At 42.9% G+C, this 19559-nt stretch overlaps 1 protein-coding gene across 3 annotated transcripts in view; it reads right to left on the reverse strand.

Moving 5' to 3' along the window:
* Positions 1 to 510: 510 nt before the first annotated feature.
* DOCK11 (dedicator of cytokinesis 11) overlaps positions 511 to 19559 on the reverse strand; it is an 84534-nt gene continuing 65485 nt past the window's right edge. For all 3 annotated transcript variants that reach the window (XM_059824483.1, XM_059824482.1, XM_059824481.1), the window contains 13 exons: positions 16941 to 17123; positions 16150 to 16263; positions 14204 to 14419; positions 14065 to 14122; positions 12508 to 12614; positions 11381 to 11503; positions 10380 to 10493; positions 8432 to 8578; positions 7176 to 7386; positions 6644 to 6834; positions 5893 to 5993; positions 4310 to 4448; positions 511 to 1736 (listed from right to left, as the gene is read on the reverse strand). In XM_059824483.1, the coding sequence (XP_059680466.1) occupies positions 1614 to 1736; positions 4310 to 4448; positions 5893 to 5993; positions 6644 to 6834; positions 7176 to 7386; positions 8432 to 8578; positions 10380 to 10493; positions 11381 to 11503; positions 12508 to 12614; positions 14065 to 14122; positions 14204 to 14419; positions 16150 to 16263; positions 16941 to 17123 (1827 nt within the window). In that variant the 3' untranslated portion in view covers positions 511 to 1613. The remainder of the gene's footprint in view (positions 1737 to 4309; positions 4449 to 5892; positions 5994 to 6643; positions 6835 to 7175; positions 7387 to 8431; positions 8579 to 10379; positions 10494 to 11380; positions 11504 to 12507; positions 12615 to 14064; positions 14123 to 14203; positions 14420 to 16149; positions 16264 to 16940; positions 17124 to 19559) is intronic.

A 19559-nucleotide genomic window follows, 5' to 3' on the forward strand; every position in this document is an offset into this window, starting at 1 on the left:
AAAAGTATCTGCCTTTAAATATTATTTGTTGAAAGCCGAAAATCAATAAGGTAGTAACCATATTTAAACATACTAGTCTCTCTTCCTCTTTCTGTTAAGCTAAATTTAGAGCCTGCCTGGCATAAAAGCACATACAAGCAGAAATGTGGTCTGTTTGTTACATAGGCACATCTGTATTTTGCTTGCAACAGCTAATGGGTGAATTTACGGATCACAACATTATTTTCTCAGAAGACAATTTTAGATATTTAGAATCATGCACAACAAACATTTTGAAATGTGGTCCTGTTACTATCTGATGATAATTTTTTTAACAGAAATTAGAAGCTTAACATTTTACAGACACTATAGCCAAGCTAAATACCCAGCTGGAGTCCTTTTACTATGGCATTTTGTTACATATCCTTAAAAAACCCCACCATTCCCATATGAACTACTGGAAACCATATTTACAATTGATGGATTTTGAAAAACACGGATGTTAAAAATGTTGCTGGGTAAAAGAATTACTGATCTGTTTTCTTCTTCCTGCATCTGAAAGTGTCTTATTAAAACGAGGCAGAGATAACGTATTAAATCTTTGGGGAAGGGAAGAAGGAATAAAAGAATTCTGGACAATACATTTCCTCCAACCACCTGTCAGACAAAAATAACCAGCTTTTAGAAAACAGATCTGTTTAACAGAAGGGAACGTGCATGTCAAATGATGTTAAAAAAACCCCTCAATTTTGTATGAGTTATTTTGATGCGCTGCATTTTTTTTTAAAGCACACCTCACAGATAATTAGAATTTTTCTGAAAGGTGTTAAAGCACTTTATAATTCCCAACTCAATTTAAGGTGTCCTCAGAGTTTATATTTGTGTGAGACCACGAGTGGTAAATAGAAAAACTCGTATCAAATGACAATCTCTTAGGTTGTCCTCAGTGACTGCAATCCATCTTCTTGCAGCCGTGAAAGGTTACCCAACATTGAAATCAGTTACAGTAAGCTCAGCTCTCATGGAAGTTACTTTAGAATTATCAGCTCAGTGGATGTATGAAAATTGTAATTTCTGAATTAGGTTTTAGTTATTTGAGGCTAGGGCGAGTTTACTCTTATTGTGTGGGTGCAATAGGGGCATCTGGACTCCAAGTCACTTTTTAGAAAAAGAAGGTCTCTTACTAGTGACTACAATTTCTCCTTCATGTTCCCTCTCCAACAACACTTTTAGCAGCAAATAGGATATAATGCTAATTTCTATATACTCTATGCTCCTTCTATTTACAAAGTAGTTTTACATTTTATTATATTCCATTGTACAACTTTACATAGTACCGTTATCATTTCAATTTATAGTTCAGCAATTCAATACATATTTAGATAACTGCCTTGCCATGTCCTGTTACACATTTAGCTTAAAAAAAAAAATAGTAGAAAACAAGCACAGTGGTGCAATGTCCAGGCACTTTCAGTGTTGCTCAGCAAAACAAGCAAGCACCCTGTTTGAAAGCATGGCAACTTCTTGGGGGGGAAAAAAAAAAAAGAATCTTTGCTCATCATGGATTTTTTTAAACATCCTTTGTACAGTTCCAAGTATTCCTGAGAAAGCTCTGTAAAATATGACTGATATGTTTATATTTCAGCAGTGGGTCTGAGTGAACAGTAACTTCCATCACCAGATGTTCCGCTGATCGCACAGAAGACATGTAGGGAGTCATGCATCCACGGCGAATGCATTGTATCTTCATGGTAGATCTAGACAAAACAAAATAATCACAAATTCAGTAGAAGTTTCAGTTCATTATTATAATCAAGCTGTTTAAAAAGGTATGCAAAAGAGATATCCAACCTTGTCTTCAAAGCTGTTTCGCAAAGGCAGCATAACAAAGAAATGAGAAAGAAGAGTAATTTAGCAATCTCTGTAGCATTCATATATCCACTGTTCTATGTATTACTGGATCATTTTTAGTTACAACTATCCAGTATAGGAAAGAAACAATTCTGTGTATACCAATTTTTTACTATATCTTAACAGTAACAGAATTCTAATAGTTGTTTTGATATGCATGGGGAGTACCTGCAGCTAAATACAGCATCCGTGCCACGTGGCAAGATTTTGTACTTTATAACCTGAAGGATGGTCTTACAGCACAGGATCTAACTGGACTGGTAGAGCTGCTCTAGAGCTGACTGTGTATTTGTTTTTCACCCTGTGGTTCACCAATCAAGAAGTTAGTTAGCTTGAATTTACATCAGTGAAACGGAGATCGCTGGCCGTCATAAACAGTTTCTTGACATCCAGTTTTCTGCCACTCTCCGAGGCTTCCTGTACCTGTTCAGCTGCAGTTTATCAATTTTTTGTGTTTACATTTCCCTAACTTAACAGATCTGTAGACAGGTCGCAGGCTGACCCCGTGAGTTACCCGTCTGCCCTGCCATCACGAACTAAGTGCACTGCCTGTGTTGTTTTGGGGCACTGACAATGTTTAGAAAAGCATATGTTATTTGCAATGAGAACCCTAAATTAATGTAATATACTTTTTATGTTTAACTGAGTAATTTTGCAGAAGAGGAAAACATGTTCCATTAAGTTTAATTTGTTAGATACTTAGGTCATTTGATGGCAATACAAAGTTCAAGTCAGCAGTTGTACAACATAAAGTTGTACAACCATAAAGAACAGTGCTCGTAAACATGATCTTTTAAGCTGCCTTTTGATCTAATACAAGAAGAAAGTGAAAAGTATATCTTCCCAGTGAGCCCTTCCCTTTGACATTTCAGTTGCTGTAATATTTTGCCTATTAACCAAAGACAGTACAACTGTTGATTTGTAAATCTATCAAGATAATAGGGAACGTGCTTTAACAATGCTTCTTTGTTCTAAGACAATCTTAACTATTGTACTGTCACGGTGCAGAACTAAGTGATTTGGTTTTGATTTGACTATTGCAGAATTCAGAAACCACAAAAGTTCCAGCAGCTGCATGCAAATTAAATGTCTTGGAAAGCTTTACTTGCAAACAGCTTAGAGTAAGCAGGTTGCAACCCCTGTGAACGAACATCTCTGAGCAAAATTCAGCAGTGGAGTATGCATGGTAGGTAACGTACAAGAAAAAACAGAGTGTGCCAAATGTGCAAAATGAGTTTGCATGCTAAGAAAATGGTGGTCATGAGCAGAATAGCAGGGAAATCTAACAAAAGCAAGGGGGATGCAGCGGTCACTTATTCTCAAAGGGATCCTCCCTTGTACTCCTAAAACAAAATTCAGCCCCATCGTGAGACTGTTTCCCTGAAATGATATCGTACTCTTCCATAACACGACTCTGTTTGATTCCCATAAGCGTTATTTTATTGTAAATAAACCTAACTTACAAATAGCAGCCTGGTGCAGCTGTACTATTTTGCCACTTGCACATTTTTGCATTAGTTTGAACAACTGCTCAACTTATTGTGGAATTTGCCTATATATTTTTAGTGACTTAAAATGTTGCATTTTTAATTAATAGTCACACATGGCCTGTATGTTGAGTAACTGGGAGATTCTGAAAACGTTCTTCTAAATTTCAAGTACTACGAATCACAATGCAGTTGGTACCACTCATTTATGTGCTGATACTATAAATCTACAATGGGCTTTCTTTTGTCACAATGAAGGCAAAAATTGAAGAGCGGAGGTACAGAGATTACTTCAGAAAGCCATTTTTCATCTAATTTCACAGCATGATACTAGGTAGAAGTGCAACTGTTCTTTGAATCTCTCACCTCTCATGCTACTATTCAAACGTATTTTCCTAGAAAGATCCAACAAAGATTAAAACATAGGTAAGATAAATTAGCACAAATATTTTAACAGTGCATATAAATAACATGTTGGCATTAGGCCAAAATTAAAAGAAAACATCCTTTAACGAAAAATAAAAAAAAAAAAAAGGAACTTGAGCTCTATAAAACTGAGGAAACGGAAATTTTGCGAGAGAATTTTGACCTGTGACTTATCACAGGATTCTTATGATGTGGAAAACGTGGGGTAAAACATGGGTTAGGATTTCTGATGATCATGGCAGCCAGGAAACTAACAGCGAAGACTCCACCCTGAAGCACACTTATATACCAACGCCAGGCTGAGATTTTCCATCGGCAGAAACCGGTTTTAGGAATCCACCAAGTGCATTGTTCACTTTTCACATTCGGTTACTCGCCTTTTTATATTTAGCTAAATAATATGAAAAGTGATCGAGTTTTCAATTAGTTTTCAGTCAGTTTTCAGCATTAGCTAGTTTTCAAGCACAGAGAACCACCTCTGCAGGCTCTTGACATGCAGTACGTGCCTGTTCGTGGATGATGTCAGAAAGCTCTTTCACCATATCCCGAAAGTTCGATTTTAGCCCCTCATGGTACTCCACTTGATCCTCCTTAATGAGTCGCTCGTTGAGCTCCAGAGCAATTCCACAGGCTTGTATGAACTTCCTGGGGAGGAAAGGAATGAACTTTGGGCATTACAATAGCCCAGTCTTCTACCAAAGCAAACAACCAAACAGATAGGCAAATCTCATTTTTCTTCCCCCTTTTCTCCAATGATGGGGTGAAGTCACATTCTAGGAGCATCCCTGGCACACTGGATCAGGGAATGGGGAGGGACTGCAACACAGGTATTGGGCTTTCTGCTGGAGCTCCTTCAAGCTCCCAGTAGATGGGAAACAGGTACCTGCAGTGCAACACAACGGCCTTGCGCCTTCACCCCTACCTGTAGGACCACACACAGCTTGCAGATCCCAAATAAGCTCAACCAGCTGCACAGAGGGTCACAAAACAAAGGGAGGTCATGGTCAGGCACAGAGGGTAAACTCATCGTACAGGGCTTGACAGATCTGGATGTATGCGATGTAGCAAGTGTGCTTGTGAGGTCAAGTTGCTAAGGGCAGACACACCCTCCAGAAAGAGATTCAGATCATGAGGAGCTGTAATATTGTTTTCTTGGTTACTCATGTTACTGAGTAATGTTAGAAAACGTTACTCATTTTCTGTGCTTCACTTGATATGCATATTTCTCCTTTTTTATAGACTACAATTAAAATACAAGCATGACTGGGATTTTCTGGGATTTTTTTGCATGAAACGGAGATTGTGTTTGTCCTTCTGGCTGCACAGCAAGGCTGAAAAGTAAAACTGCCTTCCCTTTGTTCTGCATCCATGCGTGGCAGGTTTGCAGGGATTGTTCCCTTATTCATTCCATGGTTTGCTAGGTTACTCAGTACACTGAAGGAAAATAGGATTGGCCCAAATGCTGCCTTCTCCATACAGTGACTGATGGGCGAAACGGGAGTCACCAGCACCCAGTAATGAATGCAGGAGCAGGTGAGCAACTGGTTGCTCCCGAAAGGTCCAGAAAATCATGTGGCAAAGGCTCATCATCCTGAGGTGAAGCAGGAGCTGCCTGATTACATTTTGGGGGACACTTTCAAGTGGGAGGTAAAACCTACCCTAAGGGACAGGAGTTAGAAAAATGCCTGTGCAAGTCTCATAGTTTCAAAATTTAACATCAGAAACAAGAACGACAGTCCTCCATAAACTGGGAAGGGATTTCCTTTAAAATATTTCAAGTTCATCACTATCTAGTAAAAAATCCCTTTGGAAAGATTGGGAAACAATGCACAACATGAAAGATCCCTAACACAAGCAGGCATTCAAACAAATCTCCCCATGGAGATCACAGCCCTGAGCTTAGGAACTCTTGACATATATAGTTACATTGGCTTTTTTCATATGTCTGAGCATCCACAACCCCGTGAGACCTGGATCTCTATAAGGCACATTTAAGCATTCAGCATCTGCTGGTTTTGGAGAGAGACAAAAATGTAAACAAAGCAGGTTCCAGCGAGCTGGCTAGTTTTTATTACATTAGAAATCCTACCTGAACATTTCTTTTAACTCATTCACCTTCTTAGTAGGATATTTGCTGGACTGGCTGTCACTTAGGAAAGCTCTGGCATAGGCCAAGGGACCAGCATTAACCTAGAACCAAAGAAGTAAGAAATCATTTATGGCAGACCTTCTGTTGAGTTGCCAAAGGCAGTTGTGAAGGGAGTAACAATTATTTTTAAAAAAACCCCAACATTAGCATATTATTTGAATGCCACCAACTCTGCATTACTAATGTCACTGGAGGCACCTGAAGTTTCAAAAGTTGAGTATTAGTTTTTCTATCTAGGTTTTTTTAAGACCAAAAGATAAATGGAGATAAAAAGAGAGATACAATCTGTTTCCTCATACTTTCCTCTTATTTCCATTTGGAAAAGCAGTATGGTCTGAGTCTTAAGGTCATTTATCCAGCTTGAGAAGTCAGGCTCACAAAAAGGCCATTTGTGCCTGATACAACCTTCAAGAGTTAAGTATATTTCAGCATTCACCCATGGCCAACTAACGTGCAATTACACTTGGACTTGACACTGTAAACACCACTGGACAACATGCTTATTGCCATGAGCCACCCGCTAACATACCACTGTATGCGGCAGGGCAAGCTGGGCTGGCAGGTTGATGGCTGCATTGCTGCAAATGAGGTAGTTAATGATTTCTGGAAAGTAAATGTGTTGTGTCATGAAAAGGTGACTCACTCTGAGATGTGTATATAAATGTAATTTTGAAGGGACATCAAGCCTTACCTGCACAGAAACACAGCCTTGCAATTTGAGTTGCAGCTGGATCATGTCAACATCACCGGCAGAGCAGAGTTTCTGCAGCTCTGCTGTCTTGTCTTTTATTTCATCAGTAGCGACATCAATGGGTTTTAAATTAACCTGATGTTCATAATTGACTGGAATTCTCTTCTTTACGTATGGAAAGGAGTTCAAAGCTAGCAGAAACAGCAAAGGAAGTTTATAGATTGAAAAGTCATTCAGCAAATAGGACTACTCTTCATAGAATATACACAGGCAGATCCTTGCCCTCAGGGTTTTACTCGGCGTGTGTGAAATCCCAAACAAGGCTATAATTTACCAGCATGATTTATTCATTTGTAAAAATTTGCACATAGAAATATAAGGTAAATTCCCCCTCCCAACCAGAATATTGTATCACAATTCTGATTAAGTAGCTGAGAGAATTTCTGACTCTTTCGGGATATTTTTATGAGCTAAAATAGTCTAAAAATAGTTGCTGATACATACTGTCTCATGTTCAGATGCTTGTACTTACTAGTTAGAATGGTCCTTTTTTTACACTGTTCTTCCACACTGCCATGCTTTTTTCCAGATAAAGTGTAAGGAGTTTCAAATACAAATCTGTTGATGTTATGATTTCTTTCAAATTCAGTCTTTCTTTCAGAGATTTCTTTGTCTTCAAAATAGGGCTTCACATAAGTCACTTGAATATGGGCATACTTAGGATCAAGGTCTTTAACGTTGACCTATGAAATGAGACCTATGAGAGTTACTCACTGGAAGAGCAAAGGTTAATAATTTAACCTATAATTGGTTAATTTATCTACTGGGATCTGATTTAAACTGATTCCCTGCTGACCCAGCCCCATTGCATGCAGGTGACTGACACACAAAACACTCCCTTTGACCTCAGCTGTGATGTCTCGACTGTAACAGACACACAAGACAATGAGGTGTGGCACAAAAAATACCTCATCAGGGGCCAAACAAGCTGTGTCTGGAACAGGTAGCCGTATCACCTTATCCATCAATGCAGCACATGCCTGAGCTACTTAGCCCTTATATGACCATACTTCCAGGCCACGAGCTAGCGTTCACGCAGTACTGTGCTGTGGCACACAAATCTGCAGGCTTGCACAAAGCAAGCTTTGGGATCGCCAGTAACCCAGATATATTCACAGTTGCAACCTAAGGGTGTGAACAGCCCTTGCAGGGAACATAAATGGGTATTCAATAGGAAAAAGGAGCTATGGCTGCAAGGGCACAAAGATTTTCTTTTAGACTTGCAGCGTCAAAGCAACAAGAAGTAACTCTGCTTCCAATCATCTGCTCCTCTGTGCTGGTTCCTAACGCCTCCCAACAACAGGGCTCAGTCAGATGTGGATTGCAATTTCCCATTCATAATTTCCAATTCATTTATTTACACCTGGGAGCCAAATCAGCACCGACACTTGTCAAGCTGTGCAACGTGTCCGCACAAGAGCATGAGGATGCGAGGGGCAATTGGAAGCAAGGTGCTTGTAAGAGGGTGGAAGAGAGGGCTCGCTCCTCCCTTCCTACTGGCAGATGGAAGGGATGCTCTGTCATCTTCCATCTTCAGCTCCACAGAGCAAAGCTCATCCTTCTGAGCTCCATTTGCACAGTGCTTAGAGCAGCACAGTCCCAAGCCATGACCAGTATTAGAATACAATTGATATTTTCATCACGGTCATCAGTGCACTCTCTAGTATATGGCCCTGATGTTCACTGCTAATAGCATTTCGTTAGCTTGTTCATGCAGTTTAACTCTACCTTGTTAGAATCCTGGATAATCTTTACAGTCTCTGATCCAAATTTTTCTCCATAAAGTTTAAGAAGTCTGAAGGAGATCTCCGAGAGGCCTGTCAGCTTGGGTTCCTTATAGATGTATTCCTTCCCATCTTCTTCTTCAAAGAATGTCTAGCATTAATCACAGAAAAGTAGTGAGGAATAGTTGGGTTTCTTCACTTGGAAAACTTTATTTTAGAATTGCTACTTTGGAAGCAAGTTTCTACTAATATTTCAGAAAGTCAACAAGGTTTAGAAGGCTATGGCTTGCATAAAGTCTCACTGAACTTGGCCTATTTAATAGGTTCCTTCAAAAATTGTGTAAAAAAATCATAAAATTCCTCAACAGACACAAACACGTCATTGCTGAACGCAAAGGCTTGAGTATGACCAGTGAGAAATCTAAACAATGTGGAAGACGGGTTTGACCAGTGGTTCACTTTTAGGAAGGTTGGAAAGAGGCAAGCAGGAGAAAAACCACAAAAACAATGCATAGCGTAGGAGCAGAAAGACATATAAGTTGAGGAAACCATGATAGCAGAGCCACATGAACAGTCTGACGAGAAGGGTTTTGTGTAGGCTGGAAGGGACTTAAAGCAATAAATAAATAAATGGGTTTCCTCTGCTTTGATTCCTCTTGTATTCAGGGAAGTGGAACTTGGTGTATTTGCTGTAAATAGAGAAAAAACTGCATGAAAGGTCATGCCTGAATCACCAGTCCTCCCTGTAATGGAAACAGCATGAAAGCTTCACGCTTTGGCGAGCTGTTCCAGTCAGAAGTTGTGACAGTGTTAAAACTATCTCTGTGTAGCTGGCATATAAAGCCGGCAAAGCTTTAAAGTGCAAAACCGGATCAAGTATTCGTTGTCAGGATGATACGTTACATAGCTTAATTTTAGGGGCTGATCCAGTTATTTCTACAGCTTCCAGAAAACTAAGCTAGCAGTTGTTTCCTTTTATCTATTGCTAACCTGATTTACTTTTTACATATTCAAAGTTGAAGATAAGATGAGGACAAAAATAAAATGTATGTTTGCTGCAGCAGAAGTCAATGCTCCGATATGTTGTGTGTGTAATGACAGTGGTGTTCAAAGGTACAAACCCAAGATGGTTTCAGGGCTATTCATCATCTCCTCTAAAAGAAGGAACAAGATAAGGCACGGCTAACATAATTTACATGGCATTTTTCTAAAGAAGGGTCCTGCATCTCCCCCATGGCTATGGGTCCACAAGCAGAAGCAGATAGTTCAGAGACACAAGGGAGATGAGGGTAACACACTTTATTAGATTAACTGCTATAGCTGGAGAAAAAAATAAAAACACAACCGCTTTCAGGCTCAGAAGACTTCATCAGATATGATAAGATCATGCTCCTTCTTGGGACTCTGAGCCCCAGATCTTGTCCATTTTTCCAGCTACCTCAGCTAATAAAAAATACTATCTATCTCTACAAGTATGTAACCAACACTGATACATATTTTGCCTCCAGCTTATCCCATAACCTTTTACTCTACTAATATCTAGAAGGGAGCAGCAATTGTCTGTAGAAGAAAATGCGTGTTACTACTACTATATACTATGGTTATATACTGTTACTGGTTTTATACACACTAAATTGTTTGTGTAACTTATAATAACTATAATTACAAACCCCGCTGGTGTTTTCTGAACCCACTAAGCCATCTCCTAACTGCTGAGTTGTCTTATACAAAGCCCACCAGCAGAATCATAAACTTTATAATAAATCAAGGGCTCCTGGAGAGAGACACAAACGCTCGCCTCAAGGGTGCAATACCGAAACGCTCACGTAGACACGCCAGTGGCTGCACCAGAGGAGCTAGTAGGCTTTTCAGCTTCAGGTCCGACAGAGCAGGAGCTTTAGGGGCCAGGATGCCTGGTGAAGGGTTGCTGGCAAGCCGGTGCGTATACTTACTTGTCCATAAAAGGCCACTCTGAAAAAGGTTCCAAGAAGCCTCTTCCTTGTGTGCATTACTTCCAATATTTTAGCATACGCTCCATGAAGTGTTCTGTACAGCTGAGTAAGTTTCTGGAAATTGAGTCTTGACATCATTAAAGCAGAATTTTGCGAGCAGGAAATTCTAGCTAACACTGGAAGCTACTGCGCTATCTGAACACAATCCTTTGGAGAATTCAAACTTGAATTTCTAAAGAGGTTGAACCCATGCAGTTTTCTTTGAAAAACCTCAGTTCTTAAGCACATGCTTAGCTTCAGGTCTAAAAGGTATACAGACTGCAATGACACCACTATCCATAGAGAGAAGGCTGAGCCTACTGTCTCAGCATGCTCCCTGAGGGTAGAGCAGCTTGCCGTATTTTACCCAGAAATTCTTTTTTGATTAAAACTAGCTTTATGGTGAAAAAATAGATCAAGGCTTCCCCTAGCTTCAGTTATACAGTTGGATGCTGTCCTGATGTGGAGGGGGTCATGGGAGAGGGAGGGAAAGAGGAGCACTGTTCAGCAGTTGAGCAACAGCCTCACGGGTGCATGGATCACAGCAGGTACAGCACAGGGCCGGTAACAGCTTCCTTCCTTCCTCTCCACTTGCCACTGCATTACCTGCAGATCTAGTCCTTTCTTTGAACAGTTCTCACTCTGTTTTTAACCCTTAAGATGCTCAAGTCTCAAAAAGAATCTGGCTTTGATGAGCATATGGGATGATGACAGCTTTATTTTAGGGGAAGGGAGGTGGGAATTATTCACTAAATATGAGTCTTGCGTGTCTTTACCTTTAATAATTACCCTCCAGACCTTTGCTTTCACTAATTTGCTTAATGACCAGCAATGAGGCACAGTGTGTGCTTTACTGACACCAATTCACTAACTCATAACTTCAAAAATAAAAGAGCCTCCTGTTTTTTTCTTAGCGAACTAGAAAACTACCTGATATATGCAAACTAGTTGAAAATACCTACCTCAAATTCACGCCGCTTTTCATAAATAGGAATGATCAGTTTGGAAACTTCAGAAATTGTTTCATAACGCTCTGCTTTCCACAGGCCATCTACACATTGCTCCAGCAGCTCCACCAGGACTTCCTATGAGAGCAACCAAATGCGTGTTGTTAGTAACAGTCAAAGTTAGAAGAGAAAACCATTTTAACTTCAGATACTTTAACAGGCCCCAGTATAAGTAGCCAACGTTACATAAGTTTAAACCCCATGTGTTCCTGGCCTTTCCAAAGGTATTCTAAATTTTGGGGGAAAAAAAAAAAAGAAAAGAAGAAAAAAGGACAAGTTATTTTTTAAAAGTTCATTCATTCTTAATAAATCATTAGCACAATAGCCAGCAAGCGTGTCTTGGTTATTTAGCTACCTCCCCAGAAGAATGCCAAAACTCTGGGGGAGGGTATGGAGATGACGGCACTGGAAGTCAGAGGGACATATCTAAGAAACATGTCCAAGGAACATGTGTGCAATAGCAGTGGGATGTGATGCTAAGGATGCTCAAGCCTAGTCTTGATGAATGGGCAACTGGGCAGCTGGGCTGCAGGGCCACCTCGCTCAGCCACGTGGCCCACCCAACACAGTTGTATACAGATGGTACAGAAGTAGTTGTGAGACTTTATGACTCACGGGAGGTTCTACTCATTTCCCCAGTGCCCTGCTATGGTTTCTGGATTGTTCTGCTAACGTAGTGCCCTGCAGCACAGCCCTAACTCAAGGGGAACCTAAGCTGACTCTTCACTCGGCAGAGCTTGACTTGCATTCTGTCCCTCCTTGGAAATACCATGCTACGCTGCCCTGTGCTGGCAGAATTAGCATTTGCATAACATGGCAGGCAAAGATTGTGGTGTAGGTTTTTCAGTCCCAGTGCTAGAAAAGCCTTTCAAAGGAACCAAGAACTTACACCAGTTTTACCTATCTGAATTGTACACAGAAAATCCTTCAATGCAGATTTCTCTTGGAAAATTGCTGTGGAATAGTCTTCCTTACAGATGTCAGTGCACAACTATAATTTGTTAGTGCTCATGCGAACAAAGTCTAAAACTAAATCCTAATCAGCTATCAGATATCCTGTAGTCTATACTACAGGACCTCACCTCACTGTAATGTACATCCATCATCCCACCATCTTCTTTCATTGCACCTTCTTCATCAATGTTGGGAGTGATTTTCCTGAAAGCAGTGCATCCACTGGGGAACAGTTCTGTAGCAGACAAAAGCAAATGGATTAGTGGAATAACATATCTCAAATGTGTCATGCTTTAATGGCCAGGGAAGCAGTCTAGCTGATAGCGAAGTCCTACAAGTAGCAGGGGACCTGACTCCCATTTTTGCTACTGATTTGCTATGTGAGACTGACCACACCAGAACCTCCCCAGCTATTTGCCATGGGAGTCATTCCTAGTACATAACTAACACCAAGCACAACAGATTTCCCAGTGTGCTATCTGGAAGTCGTCTTTGACCAACCTAACTGGCTGCAACCAACTGAAAGTCAGGGGAGAAGAACCATGGTGTATCTTTGCACAGAAGATGCAAAAAGAAAGCTATTGCTGGATGCTGGAGAGCTGGGTGGTAAGTGAATAGGACTGTACACTCCTAGCAGAAAGCACAGTTACGCACCCCAAAACTCTGAGTAGTTCAGCCTTTACTGAACCCTTTCCAGCCTATGTATATGTAAAGAGTGCCAGTGACAGAGGTAACTCAATGTATTCACTTGATATTCCTTTGGATTTGTTCCTCTTCTTTTTTAGAAGTTCTCCTTTACCACTGGTTGTGGTAAGCAGCCTCCAGGGTACAAATAAAGAATTGCCAACTTTCAATACTCTCCCCTCTGCAGCTATGCGAAATGTGTATGTGTGTCAGAAAAACAAGTCGTGTTTTTTCCCACTTAGCCAACACAAAGTACAGAATTTGAAGGGACTCTAAGCCCCCTGAGCCAGGCACTTAAGACCTCTCCAGCCAAGGCAGTGCATGTAATCAGCTTTTATGCAGCCTTAACTTTCTGAAATGTTAAGGGTCCGTTTCAACAATTATTCCCTTACACAGAAATGAGAAATGGGGTCAATATATCAACTGTGGAACAGATATTTAAAAGAAAACCTGCAAAGTGGCGTTACTTGAGAACACACAACTCTGTCCTTCCTTCCTGTTTTGCATTAAACCACAACACTCTCTTTTTTTCTGATTGTTCTTTACATATTTGTATAGTTAGGCTATAGTCTCATTTTTTGACTGAATTTTGACTGCTTTATTCTATAGTTTTCTGTACTGCCTATAGTGATACTTCCAATGAACATATCGACAGCCAGTTTTTATCATGGGCTTCCCCTGACAGCACATTTCCTAATGTAAAATACAACTGAACATTTAAACCGAGACATGATGTGTCAGTTCTTATTTCACTCAGCAACGTGCCAACATGACTGCCTAAGAGGACCTGGCCAGCCTAGTAAATGCCTGTGTATGAACAATTGGATTCCACTCACCTTCTTCTAGCTTTATCCACTGCGTTAATTTTTTCTCTTTTTTAGCTTGTTTCTAAAATAATCATTTACCAAATTGAGAGAAACTTATCTATAAAAAGATTCTGATCCCCCCAAAACCCATCACTGTATCATCTTCCTTGTGCCTCCCAAACAGCACACACTTACTTTTCCTGTGCAGAAACTCTGCAACGAGGGCTGCTACATGAACGTAACACATGGCTGCCTGCAAAGTACAAAGGGAAAATCAAAATGTCATCTGTACATCTGTCTTGTTGTGCACCGTGTTTTTAATTACAGTAATTACCTCTGAAAAGTCTCCATTTTTTACATGTATCTTTGCCATACTGTCCAGCCATGTTTTCCGGAGCTCTGGGGTACTTGCATAAGATTTGGCTAAACTGTACTGTAGATCTATCAACATTTCTGGATCCTTTTCATGTTCTTTCATTTGAGCGGTAGCCATAAGCACTGTACGGATTCTCTTTGTCAAATCTTTGACTTCGGAAGGAAAAGCAGTTGCCTGACACAAAACAAATCTAATTAGAAGCAAATACAGAAATAAAAGGTGTTCCAGGCTTTGCCGAAGAAAGACCGTCGCTACCCTTTCAGCCAACACTCCACTTACTGCCAATCTCAGAATGCTGAGAACACAGGAGATAAGACTAACTAGCTTTTACTTACTGAACTCACACTGCATACAGTGTACAGTATTTCATGTGCAATTAGAGGCATTTCAATCCGGACGTGCGCAGGGCCAATCTTTCCTGGTCATACGCAGGATGCCAGGTTGGCTGTTCCCGTGCTACAGTGAGGCAGGTACTTTGGCATCCTGAGGAGCTGGTGTAAGAGCGAGACAGAAGTGCTCCATGCATGCGAATGTCCCAGGATGGGACCGTAAACCATGCCTGAAGTATTTTTCATGTAATTCAACATCCGGCTTGTTAGTCTCTGATGTGGTCACTCTTCAATTCCTAAAGCACCAAAGGCATTTGTAGAGCTTCCCACCACAGGAATGTAATAAATAGAGAAAGAAACACAGGCTCCAGTCTGATCCCCTGCTCAGAGCAGGGCCATCATCAAGTTAGAGCAAGGCATGTCCGGCCAAGTTTTATAATCTCCAAGGACAGAAATCCCACCTCCTTTCTGGGCCCTGCCCCAGGGCTGCACCATGTTCTTGGGAAATATTTTTTTCTTTAGTTGGAATTTCCCTTGCAGCAACTTGTGCCCATTGCCTCTTGTCCTGCCACTCCACACCTCTGAGAAGAGCCTGACCTCCTCATCTCTATAACCTCCCTTTCGGCAGTGGAAAGCAGCCGTGAGATTGCCCTCAGCCTTCTCTCCCCCGTGATGAGCCTGGCTCGTGTTCCCTCTCCTCAGGCTCCTGCTCCCTAGCTGTCTCTGTGACTGAGCACGGCATCCTCTCCAGTGTGTTGAAATCTCTCTTGTACTCTTGCACTTACATAAATACATAAACTGGATATAATGAGGGTCTTGCGATGTAAAATATGAGCAGCAAAGTATGGCTCAGTGAAACTGTTACAAACACCTGCGTACAGAAGAGAACTGAGGTTTTTGTCAGGTGTATCCTAACTATAACTTTGTTATAGCACAATTCAACACCTTCCTGAGGTTCCCATTCCACCTTTAGGTCATAGGATAATCACAAAACTGTAAAAACGCTTCCCATTTTCCTCTATCCTACCTTGGCAGCTACACTGTGTGCAATGGAGGAAGCTGCAGGGATGATACATTGTTCAATGGGTTGGGTGGAAGCTATCAATTCTAGCGCAAAGACAGACAACTATTTTCCAAAGCAATACAACCATTAATCTCCATGAAAGAGTGCTTTCTTAATATTAATGACAATTAATTAAAATGAATTCCTGCTAATTATTACCTTCAGGCAACAGAAGTACCAGACCCTCCCTTGCCATTCCTCTCAAAGCTGGAAGTTCTTGGAAAGCTCTTTGGACACCCTTGCAAGCAGCACACTTTGCAGAGCATAACCTGAATTGCAGAGCTCCCTCCTCTTGGTGTGAGGCCTCACGGATGGAGCATGACCTGCCTGTGCAGCTGGCCCTACTGCTGTTGGCATAATACTTGTTTGCTGAGCAAACACAGCCCACTATGAGCTTATAAATCATAGTTCCAATCATTAGCCTTACCCTTAAACATGATTTCCTTGAGTGCGTTCACAGTCTTGCACTAACGGCTGATAGCACATGATGTGATTTAATGTCTCCAACTTACCTTCATGGGCCTGTCACTGTTTGCAAAGTTGTTAATGATGAGCAAGGAGTCCTGAAACCTTGTCCCACCGCTGAGGGCCACATCTGCTATTAATTGGCTCACTGCAATTATTATCTGTTGGGACAGGGTAGGGGCTTTATATAAACGAGCCCTAATAGAGGAGTTTTATTGTCACAGTTACATAAAATGCTCACAGGCAAATATCACGTCTTTCCCACAACGGAAGCAACGGTCGTTGTTGTGGCTTTGCTGTCACATCTCCCAAGGACAAATACTCCCCAGAGGACCAAACTGCTTTGCTGAACAGCGAGTTCAGAGAATTAACAATATAACAATCGTCATACAAATCCCTGTTTGTACCTTAGTTATCTTTTTCCATGATTCATTACAACCCAGACGGTATTCATCTGCCCCACTAGCTATCTAAATTTGCTTAAAATAACAACGCTGCAAAAGCAGCTCCAGGAAAATCCCTTCTCCTGCGCCAAAGGCAGCTCTTCTTGCTGTCCTTTCCCCTCTACCCCGGCCAGCCTCTGGGGCAGAGATGTCTCTTGTGTCTGTGATTCCAAAAACTCGACAGCTTGGAGTACTTGATGGCAGTGTATTTTACCCAAAGGGCCCTGGGCCAATCACTGGAAACAGGAATTGGGCAAAGCCTGGAAATCAAGAGGATTTTGGTCCAGATAACAACGGCAAGATCCTCTGCAGATATGAGGTGACATAGTTATATTGATCTATCTGTTCGTTAAATCTGAGGTGCCCTGCTCTCTAGCTTTTCCCCAGTCACTGACCTGAAGATGCGTTCTCAGAAACGTTCTCCTTTTGGTGAACTCAAAGTTATTTCTCATGAGGAGATACAGAAGAGCCGAGGCTTCGTTCCTCGTGGAGGACACCTTGGAAGTGCAACACTTCAGGATCTCGTAGCAGAGGGCAGCGCACATGTTCACCCTTCCCTTGAAAAACGCTGAGGGAAACTTCACAAGAGGCATGCAAATATTAGAAAACACACCACTAAATTACAGTCACAGGGTTCAGATGGGCAGGGGCATGGGGCAACACTCTCGGTTCCAGCCTGGAGACCCTCAGTGAAACTTCTGCCAGAGTTCTGAGCCTGAATGTATTTGTGGGAATGAATTTGGGGCCTATTTTTAACCACGTTTCCTAAAGCAATGTTAACTTTGCTGTCACACTTTTTGGGGATGTGCTTGTGTATGTCCATCTATTCCCTCCCCCAACAACTGTTGAGTTCATTCGCAAATTCTCACCAAAATGGACAGTTTTACGTTCTTAGAAAAGCCATAAACACCAGCAGCGGGGCAGAGAGGAGAGGTCTCATGGACATTCCCACCAAAGGCTGCCATCTGGGACAACAGAAAATCCGCCGGAGCCCACCCAGAAGTCCGACCTCACTGGGAAACATGACCTGCGATGCTCACGCAGCTACTTCTACATGTCCCCCCCAAAAAGCCTAAAATCAGCTTGCCCTCAGGAACGCAAACAAGAGACTTGCTTGTCCCAGAGGGCCTAAAATACGCAGTGACCTGCCCTGGCTCCCCAGACGGAGCCGGCCCCAGGGAGCAGCAGGATGAAGCCAAACTGCAGCGTGAGCTCCCTCGGTTAGCAACGGGGCTCAGAGATTTGCAGCAGGGTGAAGAAAAGGAGAAGGGGACAACCAGCACCCCGTAGTGCTGTAGCACATCTATCACCTTACCAAACACCCACTTCCAAACACGTCTGCGAGGGCAAACTCAGCCATGCCTGAAAAGCAGACGGCTGCAGCGGTGCCCTGCCCCGGTGGGCAGCAGTCTCCGTGCAGGACTCGCCGGAGCGGGGACTGCCAGCGTGCATCTGTCTGGCCGTGGTCACGAGTGGTGGCTGCCGGGGAGCGGGCATTGCACTTGGCTTCCTTCCACCCCGGCCGCAGTGGGCTTGGCACAGGGAAGCAGAACAAGGAAGGGTTTTGTGCTGGCACGCAGCCGCCTCGGCAGCCACCGCAGGGACCTGGCTGGAGAAGGGTGACTCCAACACCTCCCAGAGGGAGCAGAGGCTCTTCAGGCATTGCACAGTGGCACTCTGCTCCTTCTGCTGCAGCTGGGGACCGGTCCCAGGGAATTTCTTGGCACAAAGAGGCAACAGAGACAACCATGTTTTTTATCTGTTCAGAGGAAAGATACGCTCAGTTCATTCAAGACCCAATGGTCCTCAAGGGGCATGGTCCATGAGCCACTTCTGTCTGCCCCGCTACCTTCTCCCCATGGGAGATGACAGTAAATACTGTCAAAGTATTCACTCACATCCTCCACGTCAGAGCCTGGAGCTGTTACCGTGGCCCTCTACTCCTGGCGTTAAGTATACATGATTCAGAAAAGCTTGTAGGTACTGCTGTGGCCAACCCCATGGCGTGCTGGTGAAGGGGTCTCAAAACTGGAATCTAGGAGCTGTGGCTAACAAGAGTACATTGGGATCCATTGGGATTACACTGAGCCACACAGGTTACAAGGCGGAATGAAGATACTGGCGAAATACTTGGTGTTCACTGCCTCTGGCCAAAAATATTTTCAGGAGAAAAATGGGAGAAAGAAAAGAAGCAAATAAACATCATAGTAACACAGGGCCAAGAGGATCATGTGTGCACTCGGGAAAGGAGTTATTAAGTAATTGCTGCCTGTTGTAATGCAATCCTTCTCCCAAAGCGAGATGGGGTCACGCTCAGAGCTGGGTTTAGCCCAGAGCTGGCCACAGTGATGTGCGGTTGGGCATGCACCCGAGAAGGTACGGCTGGCACTTGCTCTCAGCAGAGACCACTGCTGGCCTGCAGAGGCTCTTCAGACATTTCCAACCCAATGCTAGGGAGAAAAACTTCACCTGGGAACCTGCTGCGGAAGCCCAAGACACTCCCTCCACGCTACACCAGCTCTGGAGGAAAACCTGTGCCCTGTTCACAGGGAACCTGTGTCCCTGCGCAGCTCCTTCTGGAGACCAAGCCCAAGCAGATGCAATGGCTCCCGGCGCCAGGTTCAGGGCAGCAGACTCGAGGGTGTATGCCTCGAGTGAGGAGACATGGAGATATATGGAGTGAGGATATATGGAGATCTGGCCCGCTGCTGCCTGCGGCTCTCCAGCTGGCAGGAGAACACCAGCTGGGAAGAGCTGCGAAACGGCACATGTGGTGATGACTCTGCATGCGCTGGAGGAGCACGTTTCTGATCCAGCCCTAATACAAAGGGCCAGAGCAGGAGTCAACGCAGCAAGCAGCTCCCAGAGAGGCCTTGGCACAAAGGGGACGTGAGGGCAGGGCAGCCACGGTGGCAGGTGGGACATGCCAAGTGCCCTTCACAACTGCATGGAAGGTTGTAACGATGCTGCATCCTGAGAGCACTAACGGGGAGGGAAAGCACAGCTTGACATGG

This window comes from Gavia stellata, chromosome 14 (genome assembly GCF_030936135.1).
Source record: "Gavia stellata isolate bGavSte3 chromosome 14, bGavSte3.hap2, whole genome shotgun sequence".
Taxonomy (NCBI): Eukaryota; Metazoa; Chordata; class Aves; order Gaviiformes; family Gaviidae; genus Gavia; species Gavia stellata.